General features: G+C 58.8%; 1 protein-coding gene across 1 annotated transcript in view; it reads left to right on the top strand.

Moving 5' to 3' along the window:
• The window catches only part of IFFO2 (intermediate filament family orphan 2), a 43,293-nt gene extending 20,978 nt beyond the window's left edge, over window positions 1-22,315 (top strand). Inside the window, exons 2-9 of the mRNA XM_079777204.1 lie at window positions 8,477-8,537; window positions 9,781-9,876; window positions 11,014-11,154; window positions 12,435-12,574; window positions 15,882-16,002; window positions 16,148-16,240; window positions 17,173-17,303; window positions 18,750-22,315. Of these exons, the coding sequence (XP_079633330.1) occupies window positions 8,477-8,537; window positions 9,781-9,876; window positions 11,014-11,154; window positions 12,435-12,574; window positions 15,882-16,002; window positions 16,148-16,240; window positions 17,173-17,303; window positions 18,750-18,855 (889 nt within the window). The 3' untranslated portion in view covers window positions 18,856-22,315. The remainder of the gene's footprint in view (window positions 1-8,476; window positions 8,538-9,780; window positions 9,877-11,013; window positions 11,155-12,434; window positions 12,575-15,881; window positions 16,003-16,147; window positions 16,241-17,172; window positions 17,304-18,749) is intronic.
• Window positions 22,316-22,945: the final 630 nt, after the last annotated feature.

The following is a 22,945-nucleotide window of genomic DNA, read 5'->3' on the forward strand; positions in this document are numbered from 1 at the left end:
CTGGGTGGGCCCTTAGAATTTATCTAGTTTGACACCATTGCATTAAGAACGGGAAAGTGATGCTAGAGGAGGAGAAGGGACTTGCCCAAGGTCACACAGCAAGTTAGGGCAGAGACAGGACCAGGTACCGGGCTTCCTGCTTAGTACAGGCTTCTCGTTGCCCGAGGGTGTGTGGGTGGGGGAATGGGGCCCATCTAGTTAGGGACTTGCTTGTCTTTGCTGCCCACCTCTCTCCGGGCCTGGTGGCTCCTTACAGAGAGGAGGCCAGCCAGCAGGGTGCAAAGGGTCCCTTTGGTCACTGAGGAACAAGTAGCTCTCCCCACAGACCCCGGCAGGGCTTGCTTTCACCTCTTTGCTGGGAAAATGCATTAAAACAGAATTTCAGTGCCACCCCTCTGTGGGGCAGGATGGAGAGATGTCCCTGCTAAGGTGCTCGGAGCCTTACCTGCTCACCTGTCCCTCCCTCCCCCGAGCAAGTGCAGTCTGGGTAATTCCAGTGGTAAAAATGACTGTCCATCAGGAGCCCCTGTGTACCTTCCCATGAGCTCATTTAATCTGTCTGAACCCTGCAAGTAGGACTGCTAGCCCATTTTACAGAGGAGGAAATGGAGGTTCCTACCTCATGGTAAGTGGGTCCCCCGGGATCGCAGCTTTCTCAGTGTTTGCCTGTCCTCAATGGGGCGGTTGAGAGTCCTATAACCATTGATTCTATGAGGCCCGGGTGCACATGGCAAGCCCTCAGGGACAGTTATGGAATAAATGAATGGATAGATGGATGAACCAATGTATGCTGCACTCCAACCCCTGCTGTTGTTAGTCGGTGCTGAGAGCCAGAGCCAGAGACCTGGGCCCTGACCCAGGAAAAACTCTGGATGGAGTTGCATCTCTGAGGCTGTCACCTCTTCTGGGCTCCAAGGAAGGGCCACATGCAGGGTCTGCAAACAGCGCTGCAATGTCCTATTCAGAGGGACCCTTCGAGATCCTATTATCTAGGGACTGGGAGACTAAGGCCCAGGTGGGGAAAGGACTTGCTGGGGTCATGCAGTGAATTAGTGACAGAGCCGGGACTCGAACCAGGACCTCCTGTGTCCCAGCCCAGACCACTCTCCTCCACAGGTGCTTCCTGCTCACCCCTGGATAGCCTGGCACAGGCCTCGCCCACTGGGGGCCCCGGAGGGGACTGCTGTGTCAGGCTGAGAGCAGGTCCATGTATATGTCTGCATGGTGGCAGCATGCTGGGCAGAGGGTGGCTGCTCAAACCCGGCCCATCACCAGCTCGTAGCCTGCCCTCCTGGGCCATTACAGCCGCCTGTAATGGAGTCAGCTGCCCTGGTTAAGTGTTCACATTAAATTAATCCCTCCTCCACGGAGACAATCAGTTGGCATTTAATTTGTCTTTCCTTCGGAGCAGCAGAGTACAGCTGGGCAGCCAGGCCTCTGATGGGCATGTCTGCCAGGCATCCCTTCCCTGCGGTCCGGGGCTCAGTGCAGATGGGAGCAACAGGGAGGAGGAGGGTGTGTGGGTGCTGGCGGGTACCTGGGAGAGGGGGGTCAGGAACGCAGGGGCCCTCTCCACTTGCAGGCTGGGGGACCCAGCCCCTCTTTTACTGGAGAGAAAAGATCCAGCACAAGCAGGTGAGAGAGGACGAGGTCAGGAGATGGAGGCTCCCCGTGTCTCAGTGTTCAGCCCTCACGTATCCCCCGCCCCACCCACTCCCACTGCCTTTTTGTCCTTTTTGCTCATCGCTGTTACTTTTCTGCCACAGATGTGAATTGCTTGTGATAGCAGACAAGGGGTGGTGGTGGTGTGGAATGAGGAAGTTGACTCAGTTGTGAGTGTTACGCTCTCTAGGTGGGCTCAGCAGAAGCTACAGGAGTGGGGGCCGGATCTTCGCATTGAACTCCCATCTCGCCATAGTGCCCACTCTGAGCTGTTAACCCATTGGCTTCTGGGAAACTGCACCAAAGACAGGGCCCCTGGTCTGCCTCTGTGCCCGCAGCTGCCTCATTTAGACAGGGCACGGGCTCCGCCTCGGCGTGGCATTGAGGGGTGGGAAAGGGGAGAGTTACCTCTGGGCATCTGTGCCCAGAAAATTGGGGGGCAGCCCAGAGCCCAGGGGTACAGGCAGCAGAATGGCTCCAGCACGCCCCCGGGCCATCCCCTGCAGCCTACACCTGGCCGAGCTGCAATGGGGCGAGCTCCCCGGCGCCCAGGTAGAAATTGCTCTCCACCCACCCGCCCTCCGCCCGAGGGCCAGGCCCACGCTTGGCCCAGAATGAAGTTTTCCACTGAAGCCTCACCTGAGCTCGCTTCCCATCACCGAGTGACGGGCCTGGGTGTGCCGCCCCCGCCTTTCCTGGAAAGGTGTGGACCGTTCCTGCGGTGCCCTCCCCGCGGGAGGCCTGGCCCCTGAGCACTTTGTCTGCTCTGAGCCAGGCTGGGCTGGTGTCTGCACCCGCACGGCCCACCTCGTGGGCTTCTCACACCACCCTCCGGAGTGGTGGTGTGCTCCCACCTCCCAGATGAGGAGACTGAGGCTCAGAGCGGGGACTGACTGGCCCGAGCTCACACAGCGGGGAGTGGCTAGGAGGGGCAGGAGATGAACCCAGAGTCCCCAGGACTTTCTCCCCAGAAGCCCCAAGGCCTCCTTTTGCCGGGGCTACCCCCACTTTCCTTCGAGCTGGAGCCCCGGAGCCTCTTTCTCTGATCACAGAGGAAGTGAAAAGTCTGTGAGTCAGTCCCCGCCAGTGACTTCAGCTTGGCCCCCCTCCCCTCAGTAAGCCGGGCTTTGTCAGCCCCTTTCCTGTGGGGCTGTGTCATCGGAGTGGAGGGGGAGGCGGGACGCTGGTCCTGAGTGTTGCCTGGGGGTGGGGGCTGGCTTTGAAGCGGCCCATCCCCTCCCCCCAGCGGCTGGCTGGGACTTCTGGTCCATCACGTGGTCACAGCCGCGGCTCCGCAGGAATGCCTGGAGACCACATCTGGCTGGGGCGGGTGCTGCCCCTCCCCCTCGGGCCACCGGCCTCACACGTGTGCTCCTTCTGCGGAGATGGTGGCCCGGCCCCCGATCTCAGCGGCAGCATGGAGTCATTTCCTCTCCCTGCCTCATTGTCCGACACCCCTGCATCCCCTCCCCGGCCGGAGGGCGGTGGGAAGTGGGAGAGGGAGGCTTTCTTCCCTCGCCTGCTTCCTGCCCTGGCTCTCTCCCCCGGCCTGGCCTGGTCTCTCCCTGGAGAGGCTCCGGAGCCAGCCGAGTGGACAGAGCTGGGGGAGAGTTGGTGCTGGGAACGCAGCTCTGGGAAGCCCCCGGGCTAGCAGGGGGCTGAGAGGAGAAGATCCTTCCAGGCAGAAGGGGCCCTCGATGGGGAAGGGCGGAGCAGGAGGGCCGAGGAGTGGTTGCTGTTTGGATTCATTCGTTCGTTCATTCATTCATTCATTCAACAAATCCATACAGCAACTCTTTGACCCTAACCCAGTGCAGGTGAGCTGTAGACGCAGGGACTATAGCAGCGAGCATAGGAGTAGTGACAACAAGCAGTTCTCTGGGTTGGTGGAGGGGCTGGACCCCCAGCTTGTCTAGTGACTTGTTTGGGGGTGCCCCTCCGCTGTGCCTCTCTTCCACCCCAGAACAGGCATCTCACCCCTGTTTCCTCTCTGCCCCGCAGGCCAGGGCGCAGGGTGCCTGGACCTGCTGAGATGGGCTTCCCTGTGCTGCTGGCACACACATCCAAGCTCCCGACTCGTGGACGCCATGGCCTGGGCCCCTGCTTGTCCCTGCATCAGCACAGGGGCCCTCCAGGCCACCCTTGCCCTTATCCAGCACCCGCCCCTGCTCCCATGTGTGGATCGCACCCAGTGGTGCCCCGAGGTTTCCGGGGAGGCCCTGTGTAGGCCCCTTCCTCCGTGGGATCCCGAATTCACATTCAGTTCACGGCTCCAGGCAGTGGGAGGGTGTGAGCACTGGTCACCAGGGGGATTGGAGGGACTGAGGGGCAGGGGCCAGTAATGCGCCTCCCAGGTCTGCCCAGCCAGACCTGGCCGTGGCTGGAGGCCAGTCACATGGCTGCCAGAGAGTGTGGGTTTTTCTCGAGTGTCCCTGGGGTGTGTTGGGCCACAGTCTATCCCATTGAGAAATGGAGGCAGATGTTGGGGAAGGCAGATCCGGGCCCAGTCTCACTGCTGGTTAGGCCAGCCGAGTGGAGGGCACCCTGCCACCCACTCCCTGCGTAGCCCTGAGCCTCAGTATTCTTATCGGTACCTTCAGGTTTGGGCGAGGGGAACCCCGGTCCCCTTCAGCCTTCAGTTTGGGAGATTCTGAGTGTCGGCTTTCTTCTGTAAAGTAGAAACAGCCCCACCTTCCTGGCTGTGTGATCTTGGCTAATGGTTTTGGACTTGAACATCTTCATGGAGATAGTGACTGTACCTAAAGGCTACTGTGCAACTCATAGGAGATTATGCATGTGAAGCCCCTAAGAACGGAGCCCGTACGCGTGGGCGCTGTTAGAGCCTCTGCGGTCTTCTTACCATCCTCATCCTCGCCGTCAGGGGCTCTCCTGCCTGCCTTGGAGGCTGAGAGCGCTTTGAGGAGCTGGCACACCTGTGAGGCTTGTAGGGTGTCTGCATGTGGGAGGGGTGGAGAGTGGAAGGACCTGGGGCCCAAGTGGATCTGGGGCCAGGGCCTGAGCACTGTCTGGAGGTGGCGAAGGTGGAGGGCGGTCCATCGCTGTCCCTGGCATGGCGGCTGGCTGTTGGGGTTAGAACCACGCAGGGTGAGATACCACCGCCAAGCCGCCTGGGAAGACGAGATCCTGAGGCCCGGCTGCCTCAAGCGGGAGCTTGGAACTGGAGCAGGGGGAGCCGTGGAAGTGGCTGCGGGACCTGGGGGAGGGGTACATTTGAGATTAGCCTGGGAGGATGCGGAGGACTGCGGGAGGCTGAGAGGGAGGGAGGGACAGGGAAACCGAGTTGCCCCGGAGCCCCTGTTTCTTCATCTGCACAGTGGGGGCGATCCTGGGGGGTGGATAAGTGACATGTTGCATTTTATGTGTTTATGAATGCCTAAGATGGTGAATACAACCCAGAAGCTGCCCAGTGAATGTCCCTCCTCTCCTTTCTCTAGTCTAACACTTGAGGAGAGAAGAATTTGGAAGTTTTAGGAGCTGGTGGGTCGGGGTGGGCAGGGTGGCTCTCAGTGACTCAGGCCGTCTTGGCCCTGGCGTGTATTATCTCTGCTCTGGGCCTTCATTTTCCCACCTGTAAAATGGGGAGGTTTTTCTGTGTGTGTTTTTTTTCTGTGACCACCTTTGCTGAGCGGTGGGTCAGGCAAGAGAATTGGGACAGTGACGGTTAAAGGACATGACATCCGCCAGCCCCTGACCCGTAGTAGGTGTGTCCCCTTCTCAGTGGCCACTGGCTCTCCCTGCCTTCCTGCTGCCCCTCTTTGCTGATGCTGGTCCCTCTGCCTGAAACCCCGTCCTGCCGGAACCTGACTCCTGTGGGCTGACCCAGGTTGGGGAGGGGGCCGGACCGTGCCTGGCAAGCAGGTGTTGAAATTCCATAGCCCACACCTTGGCAGACCAGTTCTGGGGGAAGCTGGTGCTCCCTCCTCCCGGCTGCACGCAGGGAGTGTGGGGTGTCTGGGGCATCTTAAGGAGCACATCACTTGTCGTCATCCTTTCACCCCGTCAGCCGGAGCAGCTGAAGGGCAAAGCTTTTCTGCACCGTCAACACTGGGGCTGCACAGCCAGGTTTTCCCGCCGCAGCCGGAGGCACGTCAGCGTGGGCAGTGGATCCGGTCTGCCAGGCCAGCTGCTATCTGCACGCTGGGGTCTGTGCTCGGTCTTCTGGGACCAGGAGTGCCGGCTGCCCACGCAGCCTGGCTTTGGAAACAAAAGGCTCATGCCCGTGTATCTGCTGGGGTGCAGCTCAGAATCGCTGGCGAGGAGTGGGGCCACTGCACGTGCCATCTGCAGGGGAGCTCGTTAGAAATGCAGCACGTTCGCCCCACCCCCAGCCCAGCTGAATCCGGTCTGCATCTGAACCCATGTGTGATGCCCATGCTTGTCACCGTGTGAGCAGGGGCCAGGCCTCAGTCCCAGCCCTGCTGAAAGCTGTGTGACCTTAGACAAGGGACCTCACCTCTCTGAACCTCAGCTCTCTCATCTGCAAAATGGGTTTTGGGGGGAAACCCTTTGCCCCAGAGGGTTAATAGTTCCCATGAAAGCTGATGAGATACGTGTAGGAGGCACTGAGCCCAGGGCATGCGTGGTACCCAGACATGCTCCCCAATCAGTGGCTGCTTCTGTGGCTGCTAACGTGGCTTGGGTTCTTGGTCTGGGTGGACTTGGGGCCAGTGGTTCTCCTGCTCTGGGCCTCATTTTTCCCATCTGTACAATGGGTCTGTTGACTCCTGCCCCACCTTCCTCAGGAGAAGGTTGCTGATAGGAAAAGTGGGAGGGGGCTGGGCGCCCTGCCCAGGAGCGTGGGGAATGGGTGTGTGTGTAGCGGGGGAGATGTCCCTGGCGCCTGCATCTCCATCCCTCGCTGCCCCCTTCTCTGCTGCTCCTGCTGTCGCTGTAAGATGCAGTCGTGAGGCCAGGCGCTGGCACCTGCTCTGCGCAGTGGCTTCGGAGTCAGGTTCTCTGCCCCCACTCAGAGCTGCATGGCCAGGAGGGATGATTCAGCGTGGGACCTGCCCTCTGGGCCGTGGCTTCTCTTGAGGGAAGCCCTGGATGCCCCATGCTGCTGGGCGGGGCGAGGGCTGCCTGTGGGCTTCTCCCCACCGGGGACTTCTGTCCCCCACATTGGGCCTAGGGGTGAACTCCTGGCCTGGCCCTTGACACATTGGATGACCTTGCAAATTTCTGGCACATTGTGGGCCTCGGTTCCCCTATTTGTACAACGAGGGTGTTCAGTGAGAATGTCCCGCCTGGGTTAGACCCTTAGGTTCCCTCTCTGCCCCTTGGCTTCCTCTGTGTCCTTCATCCCTGGGAGAAGCCCTCCCCCCCAGCCCCACTGCCCTCTAGGTTCTGGAGCCCGTGGCCCACGGCAGATCTAGGCCTGGCTGCCAATGTCGGGGGCTGATAAAGATCAAAGAGAACAGGGGAGAGTGTGTGTGTGTGCATGTTTGTGTGTGTGTCTGTACGTCCCTCCGGGAGCCCTAGCCAGGCCTGTCTCGTCTCGTGTGGGAGAAAGGAGGAATTTTCCTCTGTGTGTGCAAACAGTATCCGTTTTCTCTTATTTCCAAAAGCTGGTGACGTAACTCTCCGTCCATCCCTCCCCCTGGCCTATTTTTAGCTGCTCCGGCAGCATCCTAAAGGCTTCCAGATCTGCCTGCTCAGAGGCCATGTAGGGAGGCGGCCGTGGGGCGAGGAAGGAGAGGAGCTGTCTGTCCCAGGATGGAGAGGGAAGGGATCCTGCCCCTGGCTTCCTCTGGGGAGGGAGGCGGCCTGGGTGGGGAGCCGGGTTAGGCCTTTGATTGGTCCTGGGTCCTGGAGGAGCCCAGCAGGGTTATTATCACTCAATCTGGAGCCTGGAGCCCAGGGTTTGAGTCCTGGCTCCACCTGTCTGCACCCTGACCTTGGGCGCCTGCCTCTGTGCCTGCCTCTCTGAGACGTGGGGATAATGGAGGCGCCTGTGCTAGAGGGCTGTTATGACGATTGAATTATGTCATGGAGACGGGAGCCTCATACAAAGTAAGCCCTCAGTTAAGGCGAGCCGGGATTGTCAGGGCGCGTGTATTGTTATCGTCTCATCCAGCCTCCAGGGATTGCTGGGGTATACCGTTAGCCCGCTGTGCCGTCTCCTCTCGGTCATTTCCTGTCCAGCTTCGACCCGCGTGTGCGCGAACCAGACAGTACATGTAAAGCCGGGAACAGGGCCTGGCATGAAATAAGCGCTAGAGAAGTGCGCGCTGTGTTTGTTATTTTTTGTTTTCCGTAATAAAACGGACTTGGGTTTGAAGTCCAGCCCTCCTCACTAACTAGCTGTGTGTCTTTGGGCAGGACACTTGACTTCTCTGAGCCTCCAGGCCTCATCTGTCCGGTACAGCGATGTCTTTGTTGGTGAGGGTAGGCTACGGGGCCACAGACTCTAAAATCGAGATAATTAGCACAATAAAAGTGCCTCCTGTGGGTGCAGAGAACAGCCTGGCTCCTGCGTGCCGGCCCCGATATTGCATCCTGCAGCCACGGCAGGAGCGGCAGCGTTTGCACAGCACTTTACAGTTTGCCTTCATCTCCCGTGGTGCTGTGCTCATGCCTGAAGCGTGACATTCGTCAGCACCACCTGGTATGATGGCCTGTGTCAACCTGGCTGTCTCTGCCCCGCCCCCACCCCCTAGACGGGAGCTGCTGGAGGGCAGGCAGGGGTGGAGTCACTGCTGTGCCGGGGACAGGCCCAGGGTGGCTGCCTGCACGGTGTGAGGCTGGACGGGCATGGGAGGCTCCCTCTGACCGCCTGTCCTTCTTGTCCTTACAGATGGGAGGAGGAGCTGGCCAAGAGCATGAACCTGCAGACCATGGTGGACACGCTGAAGGAGGTAAGAGCCCCCAGAGGTCCCGATCGGAAGAGGCGCAGTCCTCAGGGGGCGCAGTCCTCAGGGGGCACAGTCCTCAGCGGGCAATGCCGGGGTCAGTTCCCAGCACAGCCCCTATTCGGTTATTTCCTGCTGCCTCAGTCTCTCCTTGATGGGGCCAAGGGGCCTCTCTGTCCCCTGCTTTGGAGCTAGGTGGGGACCGCAGTGTTGCAGCGAAGTTCAGGTACAGGCCTTGGGAAGCCTGGATCCAAGTCCTGGTGCTGCCCCAGCTGGTGGGGTGACCTTGGGCTAGTGACTCCCCTCTCCTGCCTCTTCTCCCCACCTGGATGGTGTTTAAGCCCCACCCCCACCCCCCGCCTCCCCCAGCTTGCATGAACTGACTTGGGGCCCAATGCCTTGGAGAGGGCAGTGGGCAGGTCACCAGGTGGGCGCCCAGCCCGAGTGGGCTCTCCAGGGCGGGCGTGAGGGCCTTCCTTGTTATTCTGGCTCCGTAGCTCTGTGTTCTGGGCCCTGCACTCATCCGCCTGTTCGGTTCCCTACGCACCTTCGCCTTCCCGCCTCTCTTTTCCTCTCAGCCAAATGGGTACAAGAATAGTGGCCCTGTGAGAAGGCGTGGAAAGCTCTTTCAAATATGTTTAAATATTGCTTTCTGATACTTAAAAAATGTATCTTCTAAGCAAGTTAGAGACAGATGAAAATAATATCAATGCTTCGACGGGAGAGGATGGACGTCCCCCGCTTTGATAACAAAAGTGCTTTTTACTTTCCAAACATAACATGCTCATGCTCAAGTATGTGGAAGGCTGAGCAAAGCTTAGAGAAGAAAATAACACCGCCTCCAGCCCTGCCCCTCCCCCGTGGCACATTGGTGTGCCACCTTCCGGTCATTCCCATGCAAACACACACTCCAGGTGTGTCTGTTCGATTAGGTTGGGACTTGCCATTTTGGAGACCAGAGCGGTCAAATATTGGCGATGCCACACGAATGGACCTAATATCCTAACCTGTGGGACCACTTATTGCATTACTTGCTCTTTTCCTCTTGCTGTCTGCCACGGGTCTCCGTGCCGTAATGTCCCTTTGAGGAGTGTTTTAAGCTGAGTGCTGGGAAGTCAGGCTGGGCCGAGGTCCTTGGCGCCCCATCCCCAGCCATCAGGCGCCTGGCCTGGCTGGGCCCAGGTGTCCAGTCCCTCCTGCCCTCAGGGTGCCTGGCCCCCCTAAACCCTCCCCATCTCTGTCCCCATAGGCGGCGCAGGAGGCCGAAGCCATCCAGGAGGAGATGAACGAGACGATCGAGAGGCTGAAGGCCGAGCTGGTGGTGTTTAAGGGGCTCATGAGTGATGTAAGTGCACTGGCCGCCACCCAGGGGTCATCACCTCCCCCTCCCCCATCATGCAGAATGCTTCATTCACTCCGAGGCTCCAGAGCTCGGCTTCTAGTTAGAGTCCTGGCTGCGCGATGGACTGCGAGGATGACAGATGCATCAGAGACCAGGCGCCCCCTCCTGCCCTCCCTCTCCCGCTTCCCTTGGTCTGAGTAGAGATGCATTAATCTGCCGCTTAACCCATCCTGCCTCCCGAGGCTCCTGGGACGGTCTGTGTGTGTTGGCTCCGACTCCCCCCCAGCTCGCCAGGATGCGGCGGGTGGAGGCCGTGGGCCTCCGTGTCCGGGCACAGGTCGAGGGAGGCCTGTGCCATGCCATCCCGAGAGGCTCCCAGGCCAGTGGCCTTCCGCGGGGCTGCTCTGTACGGGCCGGGGAAGGCGAGTGTGTGCTTCCTTTCGCCAATCAGAGCCCTTCTGAGTGGCCGCCTCCCTGCCGGGGTCCTGGGGCTCCTGCCACCTGCCCGCAGCGGGCGGTGCGTATGGAGAGCCGCCAGGAGAAGGTGCCGTTTCTGGGTGACTCGTCCAGGTGTGGCCTCTGGTCCTGAGGGGCGTGAGGCCGGGTGTGGCTGGGAGGAGCCTCCCGGGGCTCCAGGTGGAGGCCATGTGGCTCCCCGCACTGGGGTCCAGGGGGACCCCCTGTCCTGGGCAGACCCCTGCGGTCAGCCCTGGGAGGAATCCTGAAGAGAGACCCGCCTTGGCAGGCGCCTCCGTGGGACAGCGGGGCAGGCTGGGTGGGAAAAAAGGCAGCCTTTCAGCACGGGATCGCCTTTGTGTTGTCTTTGCTCGCGCAGAATAAACAGTGACAGTGTCTGCTGAGAGGTGTCGTCCGGCCCTTAGGGAGCCCGCCAGCGCGGTCTCACATTGTCCACTCGGCGCCAGAGCCTTTAGCTCCCACGGCCCCGCCACCCCCGCCCCAGCCCGATCAGCGCTGACCCAACCCTTCACGCCCATCAAGGCCAGCCTCGGACTCCGGGGCCTCCCGCCCGACACCCAGGGTCCTCCACCCCTCTCTGTCCGGCAGGGGCCTGGGAGCAGCGCCCCCACGCCACGCCGGCTCCATCCCTCGCTCACGTAACCCCTGCTGTCCTCCCTGCAGCCCATGACAGACCTGGACACAAAGATCCAAGAAAAGGCCATGAAGGTGGACATGGACATCTGCCGCCGAATCGATATCACGGCCAAGCTGTGCGATGTCGCACAGCAGCGGAACTCGGAAGACGTGTCCAAGATCTTCCAGGTGACTAGGGCCACCCTGCTCACCGCCGCCACTCCCACCCGCCACTGCCACCCGCCCGGAGAGCCCAGCCTCAACCCTGCCTGGCCAGCCCTGCTCCCCTCACATCCCCACCCCCCGCCCCACCCCCCGGCCCCCGAGGCAGCGCGGCCTCCCCAGGAGAGCGTAGACTCAGGGACTCTAGACTCAGGCTGGCCAGACTCCACCCTCAAGGCTGACGGCTTCATCCTGTGGCTGAGGAGACCTCTCCCCCGGGGGGTGACAGGGTGGGGCTCAAGGACGGAAATGGCAGAGCTGGGCCTAGAACTCGGGTCTCCTGAGCCTGCAGGGCTTCGTCCAGCCGCCCACATTGGGGTCACTGTCCGGCTTCCTGCCTCTTCCTCGAGGTGCCAGGCTGTGGGTGCGCGGGGCGAGCTGGCTGGGCCCTGGCAGATGAGCCTCAGGAATGCAGGGACGAGCCCGTTGGCCTCTGTCTGGTTTTCATTCCCACCGAAGAGGCACTCCGTCTCCCCCCTCCCCCCTCCCCCCTCCGTGAGAAGTGTGTGTCCCGAGAAGAGGCGATGGGGTCACGGCCGCTGTCCCGGGGCCGGCCGGTCCCGCTGCCTGAAGGGCGGGCGTCCCTCTCCGAAGGCTGCTTCTGGAGTCTGGGCTGTGGTTGGGCTTTTGCTAGCCCAGGGCAGTGTGTTGTGGCTTTCAGCGTGTGGCTTTGGATGTAGCCGGGTGAGACCTGGGCGTCCCTGGGCCCCCTGTCCCCCTCCGGGCCTCCTCGCTGCCCCTCTGCTGGGGAGCAGGGGCCACCATGTCAGCCGTGGTGTGGTCTGCTCACGTCTTGTCTGCCGGGAGTGGAGGGAGCTTGGGGAACCGGGGCCGCCGCCTGTTGCTTTTGCATGTGAGCAGGAGGGCTCTGGGAGGCAGGGAGCCATCCGGGCCTCCATCCGGGCTCCTCTGGCCCCCTGGCTGCCGCTGAGACATCCCAGGGGATTCTGTGCCCCAGTCTAGCTCGCTCCTCTCCCCAGATCTGGTGGTGACTTTTCTGGTGAAGGGGTGAGCTGAGCCGGCCAGGGTCCAGGCTGTCTGTGTCCCCCACCCCGCATGTCTCCCCACCTCATGCTTCCTGCTAACGTCGCCTGCTTCTTAGAGGACCTGCGCATCTTTCCTGGCAGCAGCTGGCCCCAGCCACGCTCCATCCGTCCCGTGAGATGCTGGCTCCCTTCCCGGCCCACCCCTGCCCTCTATCCCCGCAGAGCCTCCCAGTTACCTCCATCTCTTCCTTTCCGGGTCAGGTGGTCCCCAAAAAGAAAGAGCGTAAGGTGACTTCGGACGATGACATCTCCGAGCAGGATGGGGAGGTGAACCGGTTCTCGGATGAAGAGGTCGGCTCTGTGAACATCACAGACGAGATGAAGCGCATGTTTAACCAGCTGTGAGTACTCCGCGGCCCCCGCTGGGGCTCCGCTCTGCTCCCCCAGGTCACGAGGGCAGGGGTGGCAAACTGGCGGCCTGGGTTGAAAGTAGCCCACAGGTGTGTTCTGTTGGGCCTGCATCCTGAGCACATTTGCATTCATTTTTAACCTTTGTAATTTGGGAAGTTCCCCATCTTCGGAAAGGACCAGTATTTGTGTGGGAGTCTTGGCCAAGCCTCAGACCCACTCTGACTGGTTTTCCTTGTGGTGGGCTGGCCGAGCTGAGCCACACGCCGGCCACCACGCTGGCCAAGCATCCTCCGTCTGTAGGATGCTTTACAAACGTGACTTCATCGACTCCAGACTGCCAGCCCAGGAAGTGGGGCTACCACTCCCCTTTTGCAGACGAGGAAACCGAGGCTCAGGGAAGCGCCCTGGCGGAGACCACTCCGCTAATACATGGCTGAGCTGGGATTCGGAGCCCGGCCCGTCTGCCTGTGTCCTCTCCCTCTGAGATGCTGCCTGGGTTAGTGGCAGACTGTAGGTTGGACGTGGTCAGTGGTGGGATGGAACCGGCTTGTACCAGCTCATGAAAGCTGATTGTTCACATCTCCAGGTTCAGTGATGGCACAACAGTAGCTGAAAATTTGCCAGCGTGGAAAATTGGCAAATGCTACCAAGCAGGCTGACTTCTGCGCCCCCCCGCCCCCCCCCCCCCCCCAGAGCTGTTTTACCCGAAGCTCACTGTGTAGAGTGATCTGGGGCAGGGATCCTTTGTGACTGTGGCCTGTCCATATAGCACCCTAAAGTGGGGTAGGGAAGGGGAAGGGAGGGGAGAGGCGTCCCTTTGGGCATTGCATGACTTGCCCAAGGGCCTGGAGTCAAAGGGCAGGGCTGGGGCTGGTCTCTGGGGTCACCTTTCCCCTGTCCCAGTGACCTGCTCCTGCCTCTCTGTCTGGGGTCCCTTGCAGTTGGGCTCCTGAGCCCTGAGAACTCAGCTTTTCCCCAGAACTCCACCCCTGCCCCTCCTTCCTCACACCCCGCTACATCCGTCTCAGGGCTGAGCAAGCTTTCTGACCAATGCCTCTCCCCTGAGGTCTCTGGTCTCCAACAGCAGGGCTACGTTTGCCATCTTTGCTCTGATGGCATCACAAAACCCCCAGAACCCCTCCCGAGAGGGCGCGGGACTCTCCTAATGCTTCCTGCCCAGCCCCTTCCTGTTCAAAGGGGGAAACTGAGGCTCAGAGAGGGATGTGGGAGATGGGGTGGAGCCTGGCCCGCGATGGTCAGTCCAGCGCTTTGCCCCCAACCAGCTGTCCTCATGCCTGGGAGAGCTGTCCCTCTGCCCTCTCCGGGCACCATCCCTGCCCTGGTCCCTTTGCAGCCGAGCGAGCCCGGCTACTTGGCAAGGAAGACTGTGGGGACAGCCTTCTCACCTGGTTAGTGGGCATATTGGGCTGAGTGGTTCTGAAGGTCCCCTCCAGTTGGGGTAACCATGCATCTCCAGAAACCCCTCAGTCCCAGGCAGGGGTGTGTTTGCTTCCCAAGATGGGGCTGCGTTTTGGGGATTGCTGTTGGAAGGTGACAAGGAGACTCCCAGACGCTTGGTTCCTCTTTGACATCCCCCCTTCCAAATCTCCTATTCTCATCTTTTGCTGACAAGAAGGGTTTGGGGGATAACTCTTGGTTGGGTCTAGGTTTTCCGAATGTTGCTCTGGGCATTCCTGAGCCTAAGGCAGAATTGTATGCCCCCACAGACCCAGGCTGGGTTCATTTAGTTGAATTAAAGGGCTTCTCTGAAGAAATCATTGTCCTCATTTTCATAGAGTCACCAGGGAATGGGTGAGCTGAGAGGGACAGTCCCAAGAGCTGGTCGGGGGCGCCCTTGGCCCGGCTCCTGTGTGCACAAAATTAGATTGATATGGTGGTGCAGTCCCTAAGTTTAAAAAAAAAACATCTCCAATCACCCAAGTCCATGCTGACCCCACCCTAGGTGGAGCCCTAGCCTCCGCCCCTCCATCTCCGCTTGCTGAGATTCAAGCCAGAGACTGCCCCGGGCCAGTTCCACTGAAATCTCTGAATAATGCACCCGTGTATGGCCTGTTTTGTTTTGATCAAAATCTGTTGCTTGGGCTTCAGACCAATGAGAAGGGGAGGAATTGGCTACTTTTTCTGGGTGGTGGCCAGCCCTCCTCCTCAGCCCCGCCTTCCAGGTCTGTAGGGAGGGGGTCGCCTCTTCCCAGCCCTCTCTCTGGTCCATCTTCCGGGCTTTGATGGTTTCCTATTCCTCGGCTGGGGTTTCCTTCAGATCCCAGACCCTGGGAAGGAAATGAAGTCAGCAGCTGAGTATGTGATGCGCTGATAGTGGACCCCAGAGGCTTGTCTGAAGCTAGTCCAGCCCGTGGCTCCTCCCCCTGCAGCCAGGTCCTCAGCTCTGCTCCCTGGACTCACAGAGCCCCCTAGAGGCTCCGACAGGAACTGCATTTTGAAGATGAGCCTGGCTCCAGGGGGTTCTCTGGACAGCTTTTTACCAGAAATTCTTTCTTCTTGAGCCCTGCCCAGTGGCCCCAGCCTGGACCATTTTTGGAAGGTTGGGCGAATCCAGGAAGGAGTTGAGGGAGGGAGTGTAGCAGTTGGGGGGAGTCTGGAGACTTGGAACCCACTTCCTTCTTGGCTAATTCACCGGGTCCAGTGATTTAACCCCTGTTGACATCAGCCTTCTCACCTGGTTAGTGGGCATATTGGGCTGAGTGGTTCTGAAGGTCCCCTCCAGTTGGGGTAACCATGCATCTCCAGAAACCCCTCAGTCCCAGGCAATCCCGTGTGGTCCGGCCCCCTACTCCCAGCCCTAGTGAATAGGGGAGCCCTGGAGTCACCCAGGCTGTGAATTCAAATGTGGCTTTCAGCATGTATTGTTCCGGAAGTCTACCTGATCCTTCTGAGCCTCCGTTTCCTCACCTGTAAAGTGGGAATAATAATCAAGCTTGTCTCATGGGATGGGTGCGAGGATAGCACAAACTGCATTTTACTAAGTGCTCAGAAGCCAGTCTGTGAATGAAAAACTTACAAGATTGGACTTGGGAGGAAATTGCCTTTAGTCTCCATTGATGATAAAGCCTGGCCTCTTAAAAACATACATTTTAAAGAGCATGTAAAAACATTCTGCATTTTAAAAGAGTCCAACTCCATGGATAAGGCCCGCGCCCCCTTTGCCACCACCTCTGTCTCTTTAGGAACACACCCATTCGGGCAGCACCCTGTCTCTCTCCCGTCCTGGCCCCTGGAGCCTGGCTCCCGCTCAGTCCCTCTCTCCTTGTCACCCCCCAGGCGGGAGACCTTTGACTTTGATGACGACTGTGACAGCCTGACGTGGGAGGAGAACGAAGACACACTGCTGCTCTGGGAGGACTTCACCAACTGCAACCCCAGTATCGACCTGCAGGGCGAGGTGAGTGGGGCCAGGCCTCCCGGGGGCCGGGGGGTGGGGACCAGGGGACACCTCCTTTCAATTATCCCTCCTCCCCATTCTTTCCCTGACTCCCCCCCCCCCCCAATTCTCCAGCTAAATGCTCCCCTTTGATCTGTTTCCCCAGCAAGAGGAAAACTTGGGCAACTTAATCCACGAGACGGAATCCTTCTTCAAGACGAGAGACAAGGAGTACCAGGAGACGATAGGCCAGATCGAGGTGAGGGCTCGGCCCGTGCAGCCCCCTCGTCGAGACCCCTGGTGACTAAGTTGCTACCTAGGCAGGGGCTGGGAGCCTGGGGCGGCCACAGGCTCTGGAGTCGGGAGGCCTACCAGTTCCCTGCTTGGTGCTGGGAAAGCCATACCCCTCTTAGGGCCTCAGTTTCCTAATCTGTGAAATGGGAGTAGTGATCCCTGTCTGCCCCAGGGAGGTTTTATTTAAGTTATTCAACTGAGATGGTGATCCCAAAATAAGGAGAGCTGACATTTGAGTGACATCAAGTGACACTAGGCACTGAGTAAGCCCATGACAAGTACAAAGTACACCCTTCCTAGTCTCCGCATACCCTAGTGTGGACCTGCAGGTCCCCAGGTACCCTATGCAGTAGGTACTGAGCATCCTGTGTTACAGAGGAGGACATGAGGCTAACAGAGACCAATGACTTGGCCAAGGCCCTCAGCCAGCACACAGCCTTGGAGCCCCGCCCTCCGTGCCCGAGAGCCTGCACTTGGCCATGTCCGCCCGTGAGGTCACTGCTGTTGTCATGCTGGAGAAAGAGGGGCCCCTGTCCTGGGGGATGTCTCCTTTGGTGGAGGAGAAGGGTCAGAAATGTGAAGACGTGAGGACTTTGCTAATCAAGGCCACAGAAAGGAGCGCAGAGGTGCTGGGTGGAGGAGAGTTGGTAGAACCAGGTGGGCTCGTCAGGGAAGGCTGCCCTGTGGTTGCTAAGCAACCACTCCCCTTTCCCCAGAAGCCCTGCTAGAGGCCATGGGGATGGGTATCCAGAGAACAGAGGCCGAGGCAGGGTCCTGCGGGCGTGGTGTCCAGGAGTGGTCTTGAGGCCGCCGGCACTCAGGCGCTGGGAGGGGATTGCTGAGGGTTTGCTGTGAGGACGACTTGGCCTCACCTCCCCCCACGTTGGTTCCCCTCAGCTGGAGCTGGCCACCGCCAAGAGCGACATGAACCGACACTTGCATGAATACATGGAGATGTGCAGCATGAAGCGTGGCCTGGACGTGCAGATGGAGACCTGCCGCCGGCTCATCAAAGGCTCCGCGGACAGGTGCCTGGCCCTTCCTCCTTGGGGATTCGGGGATCCAGCAGTTGGGTCCTTGTGGGAAATTTATGAGGCTGCAACTTACAAGTCTGGCCGGTTTCATCTGCCCAGCGCACCTGTCCGGCCATCCATCCATGAATATTAGTCACCTACCTACTGCATGCTAGATGACTTCCCTAGTTTCACCTAACTCCCTGCACCCACTTACTCAACAGCTACTTGTCGGAGGCCTGCTCTGGGCAAGGCTGTGGGGATACAGGGATGAGCATAGCAGTCATAGCCCCTGCCCTAGGGAGCTTACACCCCCCTTTCTGCTGAATTGGGGAGTGGAGAAGGTGGGCAGGACACTCCTCTCCACCATGGCGGATGGGACCCCCATTTGCCCATCAGAAGCAATTTCACATCCTTTCCCATATTCCAGGTGGGCCAGGGCCCTTTTATTTGCTGGGGTGGCTGACACCCCAAGACAAACACAGAGCCCCTGCCTTTAAGGAACACACAGCCTTGCCCAGCCGGCCTGGTTCAGTGGTTGAGGTCATAGTTCAATTCAGGAGGTCATAGTTCAATTCCCGGTCAGGGCACATGCCCGTGTTGCAGCTCGATCCCCAGTGTGGGACGTGCAGGAGGCAGCCGATCAGTGATTCTCTCTTATCATTGATGTTTCTAGCTCTCTCTCCGTCTCCCTTCCTCTCAGAAATCCATAAGAATATATATATTTAAAAAAATAAAGGAACACACAGCCTTGTTGGGGAGATAGCCATGCTACTAATAAAATGGGATAATACATGTAAAGCACTGGGCACAAAGTGCAAATCAATGTTCCTTGTAATTGTTTCTCTTATTAGGACGGCATTCCCGCAGGCTGCGGCTCAGGCTGTAGAAGACGGGGGGCAGCTCTGTGGGAAGCTACATGTGGGGCCCTGGGCTCAGCAAGTCCTACCGTTAGCTCAGGGAACCCCCCCCTCCCCCAGATTCACTGTCGTTATCTCCGCTGTGCCGGTGGAGGAGCGGAAGCTTAGGCAGGTCAAAGAGTTTGCCCAAGGGCCCCAGCTCATGGGTGACAGCCAAAATTAGAACTAGTGCTGTTAACCACTACCCAGCACGGCCTTCCTGGGAGAACGGAGTGAGCTGGGGCTGCCTGAGCACCTGCCCTGTGCCCGGCCCTGTGTTAGGTGGATCGGGTCTCTTGATCCATGGTCTCTGCTCCCACGGGAGCAATTAGAGGCTGGAACAGGAGGCCCCGGAGCTCTTGAGAGCCACGTTCACCGTGTGGGCTTAGGAGAGTCTAAGGAAAGCAGAGCAAGGGCGGGGTCTCAGGGAAGGACCCCCTCTGAGGTCAGGTCTTACAGGAGTGGTTGCTCAGCCCTTCCTGCTCCTTAAATCCCTCAGGGGTCTTCAGGCTGCCCCCCCACACACACACACACACTGACCCCCGTTCTCTCGTCCTTCCAGGAATTCCCCATCCCCCAGCTCCGTGGCCAGCAGCGACTCAGGAAGTACAGACGAGATCCAGGACGAGTTTGAGCGGGAGGCGGACGTGGAGCCCATGGTCAGCTGATGGCTGAGGCCCCCGTGCCTGGTGGTCTTGGTGATGGGGACTCTGCCCCTTCTCCCCACGAGGCCAGGAAGGCCCCTCGGAGTGGGGCTCCGGTCCTCACCACACGGACGTCCTCTGCCCTCCCTTCTCTGGAGGCCCCGAGGGACCGCTGCTTCCTTCCTCCCTCCCACTCACCATCACCCGTGCCCCCTCTCCATCCACCCACCCTCCCAAGGAATGGTGCTCTCAATTTCTATTCTCCACGTTACCAATGCAGACTTCTGTCCAGATGATGCAGCGTGAACCGTGCCTTTTCCCTTAAGCTGAGCCACTTTGAGCTCCAAAGAATTATTCCTAGCAGGTGTTTTTATACAAAACTCTTAAGGTGAGGGCGGGGCCCCGGTGTGGCAGATTGTGGTTTTCTACCCTCCCACCTGCTCCTCTGATTGGCTATGACCTATGCCCTCCCGTCCCCTGCCGGCCTGCACTGATGGCGTGGGGCTTGGGGTGGTCCACTTCCACCCAGGACGGAGCGGTTTGCCTCGGCGAACCTTCCACGCCCGGGTGGGGACCTCCCCAGGGTGTTTTTTTCACTTACCAAAAGGGGAAACGATGGAAGGAGGGAGGGAAGACAAATTCTTATTTTCTTTTCGGATCGAGTGGCACAGCGGAGGGACAAGGCACTGGGGGGAAGGTGGAGCCTCACTGTGTTTAAACTACTATGCAAAAAAACAAACAAAAAAAAAAGCAGCTTGCCTTATATATTGTGGAAGGGGGGGCCCTCTCCCAGACTCAGGGTTTTCACCGTGGAGCTGGGAGGGAGGCCACCGCTAGGGCCATGTCTCCTGCAGCCTGTGAGGGGGTTCGGTCAAGGTCAGTCAAGAGGCCTGGGTCCTGCAAAGCCCTTGGCCACCTGACTGTTTGCTTTCTTGGGACCTCGGTGGGTTGCGGGGGAGGGGGTCTTTTATTGCCCTGATGACTTGATGTTTTCCCCTCGGTTTCCAGCCAACTGTAAGGGGTTGGGGGGTCTGTCATTTCTCTGTGAGAAAGCCTGAAGGGGGCCAGGCCTGCTGACACCCCTTCCCCAGTGGAGCCGGGTCAGGCCCGCCTGCTACCATCTCGGTTCTCCACTGTGCCCAGTCGCCCACGGTCGGGCCAGTGGCAGGCATTGGGAAGGGAGGAGGAGGGAGGCAATGAGGGCTGCTGGCAGGTTGGAGGTGGCAGGCGGCGGCGCTCAGGCGAGAACCATCCTTGTTCCACATCCGCCAGCTTCTTTCCGTACTTCACTAACTGACCCTGGGAGGCCTGAGTGGGCCTGCGTGGAAGAGCGCTGTGTGAGGCCACCCGCCAGGTCCCAGCTTGGAGCCAGCTGACCAGGCTTTGCTTTTATTTTTTGTAAGTCTTTTGTCGCCACTCCTGTGGGTGTGATTGCCGAGTTTTGTTTTCGTTGGCCCAGCAGCTCCCCCTGGAGGTCAAAGGAGCACACTGAGCCGGAGGACCAGGACTCCTTACCTCCGGGGCTTATGACTAGCGGCACAAGAGGGGTTCTGACTTCCAGTAGGTTGTGCCCCCCAGTCTTTCCCCACCACCCCAGGGTACCAACCACCTTTAAGGGCCTTCTTTCTCTTCTGTTTCCCCTACCTGTTTTGCAGTCTTAAAACCATTGTATATAATAGTCACATAATATATATATATATATATATATATATATATATATATATATATATATATATATATATATATATGGAGAGAGAGCAAGCGTGTTAGTGACAGTATGTTATTTTTATTTATCAGAACTTGGTGGCCTTTATGGTTTTTTTTCCCTAATTTTTGTTGCTGTTGGGCGAGTCGTTCTGTTCCCCGCGGCTCTGTGGCCGGGAGGTCCGTGCCCAGCGTCTCCTGTTAGCGAACAGGCCCTTGGCAGGTACGAGGGGGCGAGGGGGCGACGGCTTCGGAGGAGGGCGGCCCTTCCCCCCTCCTTACCGACCCTTGTTCTCAAGGTTACAGGGTTCAAACACACCTGGCGATTATTGCCGTTGTTGTTGTTGTTTTAGTGTAGCTTTATTTTAACCAAAGGTTATCAGAGCCAGTTGGGCTTGGACCTCAGCTGCTAAAAAGATGTTCCGTTTCCAGGAGGGCGGGGAGATGGCCCCAGGCCTCCGCCGTCCAGGGCTACGGGAGATGGCGCATGGTGTGGGCAGACCGGCGGAGCGGGAGCCGGCCCTGGGTGGTTCCTCCAGGTGGTGGTGGGGGAAGAGTGGGGGGACAGGCCTATCGTTAGAAATATGACAGTAAGGCAACAATGTGTTTTGGGGGTAACTAAGGTGACGGGTGTCCAGTGGTATTATTTTTTCTTCCCCCTTTGTGGACATTTGTCACTGGGGACTAGAGGACTCTGAATTTGTCCGAGGACTATAGAAATGGCAGGAGCCAGGGAGAGACACTGGCCGAGAGGTTTCCTCCCTGCTGGGGAGCCAGGATTTGGGGCAGGTAGACGGGGCAGGGACGGCGAGGATGTGGCCCACCTGCTTCCTGTGCAGGGCCCTGGGTCCTGGCCTGGCTGCCTCCCTCCCCACCAAGTTCTTCTCTGAGTTAGTTGCCAGTGGGCCCTGCTTGTCCCCTCGCCACGAGCCCACAGCTTGCCAAGAAAGACCCCAACACTCGCGGAGGCAGCCCTGGGTCCAGAGGGGACACGCTGGTCTGTCCTTTGTAAAGCTGTAAATACTTAATTTTTTGGTTTCTACTTCTAAGCCCAGTGTCATATTGACATTGGTATTTTAGATGGCTCTCAGATGGCCTCTCCTGTGCCGCCCGCTCTCACCCTCCTATTTTGGGGGGTTTTATAAACAGAGAGCATTGGGGAAGGGCAGGAAGAGGAATTCCTTTTGGTTCCTTGGTTGTGGGACACACACACACACACACACACACACACACACACACACACTCCTCTGAGAGTCCGAACAGGGGAAACAATTCTTGGCAAGTGAACGCATTTTGTTTTCTTGTAGCAATACGTCTTGACGGACGGGTCTCTGAAGGGCCAGTCCATCTCGCACTTAGCTCTGTGGGTGCAGCTCAGATGTTTTCGGGAGAATCCAACCTCTTGGGCTGGGGATGAGGAAGAGGGTGTGGGGCAGGGGATAATGTAAGGTGTAACTTAAGCTAAATGTAATCTATTTATAAAGCAAGAGACTCTCGTCTATTTTTATGAAAGGAAAGGTTTTGTAATCTAGGCTAGGCGGTTGTGACGGCCCAGCCTTTTTCTGTGGGCACGGTGCATGTTGCTGCTGGATTCCATATAATCGGTACCCCCACCCTGTCTCCCTGTCCTCACCGCCTGCTCTCCACACCCATGAGCCGGCCTCGGCCGAGCATAGGCCCCACCTGACCCCAGTTCCCTGTTCTCTGATCCCGCAGCTCCCGGGTCCTTGGATGTCTTGGGGGGGGAGGGCACTTGTGGGAGTGGGTGGGCAGTGGCGAATTCAGCATGGAGGTGGGTGGGTGGGAGGTGGAAGGGGGGACGAGATAGGGGGCACGCTGTGCTTCCGGGGCGGGCTCCGACTAGTTATTTGAACTATGTGAGATCCACTTCCAAGTCCGCTGAGTTTGGGAGAGTGTGGGAGGCAATGGGGCTGCCGGCTCCGGGGCCACATGGCTTCCCTGGGGCCTGGGACCCTCTAGAGCTCTAGTGGGTCCCAGGTTGCTAGGCAGCTGGAGTGGGAGTGGAACTGCCACGAAATGCCCACCGTCCTGGCTGTGCCCACCGTCCTGGCTGTACCCACTGCCGGGGCTGCTGCTCCGGGCCCTGGGGGAGGGGTTAGGGCTGACTCTATCGGGAAGGGAATCGTCCGTGGGTGGAAGATTTCCAGGCTCAGGGTGGGCCATGTGTTCGTTTGGGGCAAACCCCTCACCATTCCTGCTGCCAAGCCCTCAAAGGAATGAGGCAAAGGCACCCCTTACCCCCAAGACCCCTTCGTGGGCATTTTAGCATCTACGTGATTTTTAATCCCTTCAGGGAGACTTTCTATCCTGCAGCCCCATCCCGCCCCACTGTTGCTGTTTGTCTGCCAGCTGGGTCTAGCATCAAGGGGAAGGGGGGGTTTATACTCAC

Source organism: Cnephaeus nilssonii (genome assembly GCF_951640355.1).
Source record: "Cnephaeus nilssonii genome assembly, chromosome: 7".
Classification (NCBI taxonomy): domain Eukaryota; kingdom Metazoa; phylum Chordata; class Mammalia; order Chiroptera; family Vespertilionidae; genus Cnephaeus; species Cnephaeus nilssonii.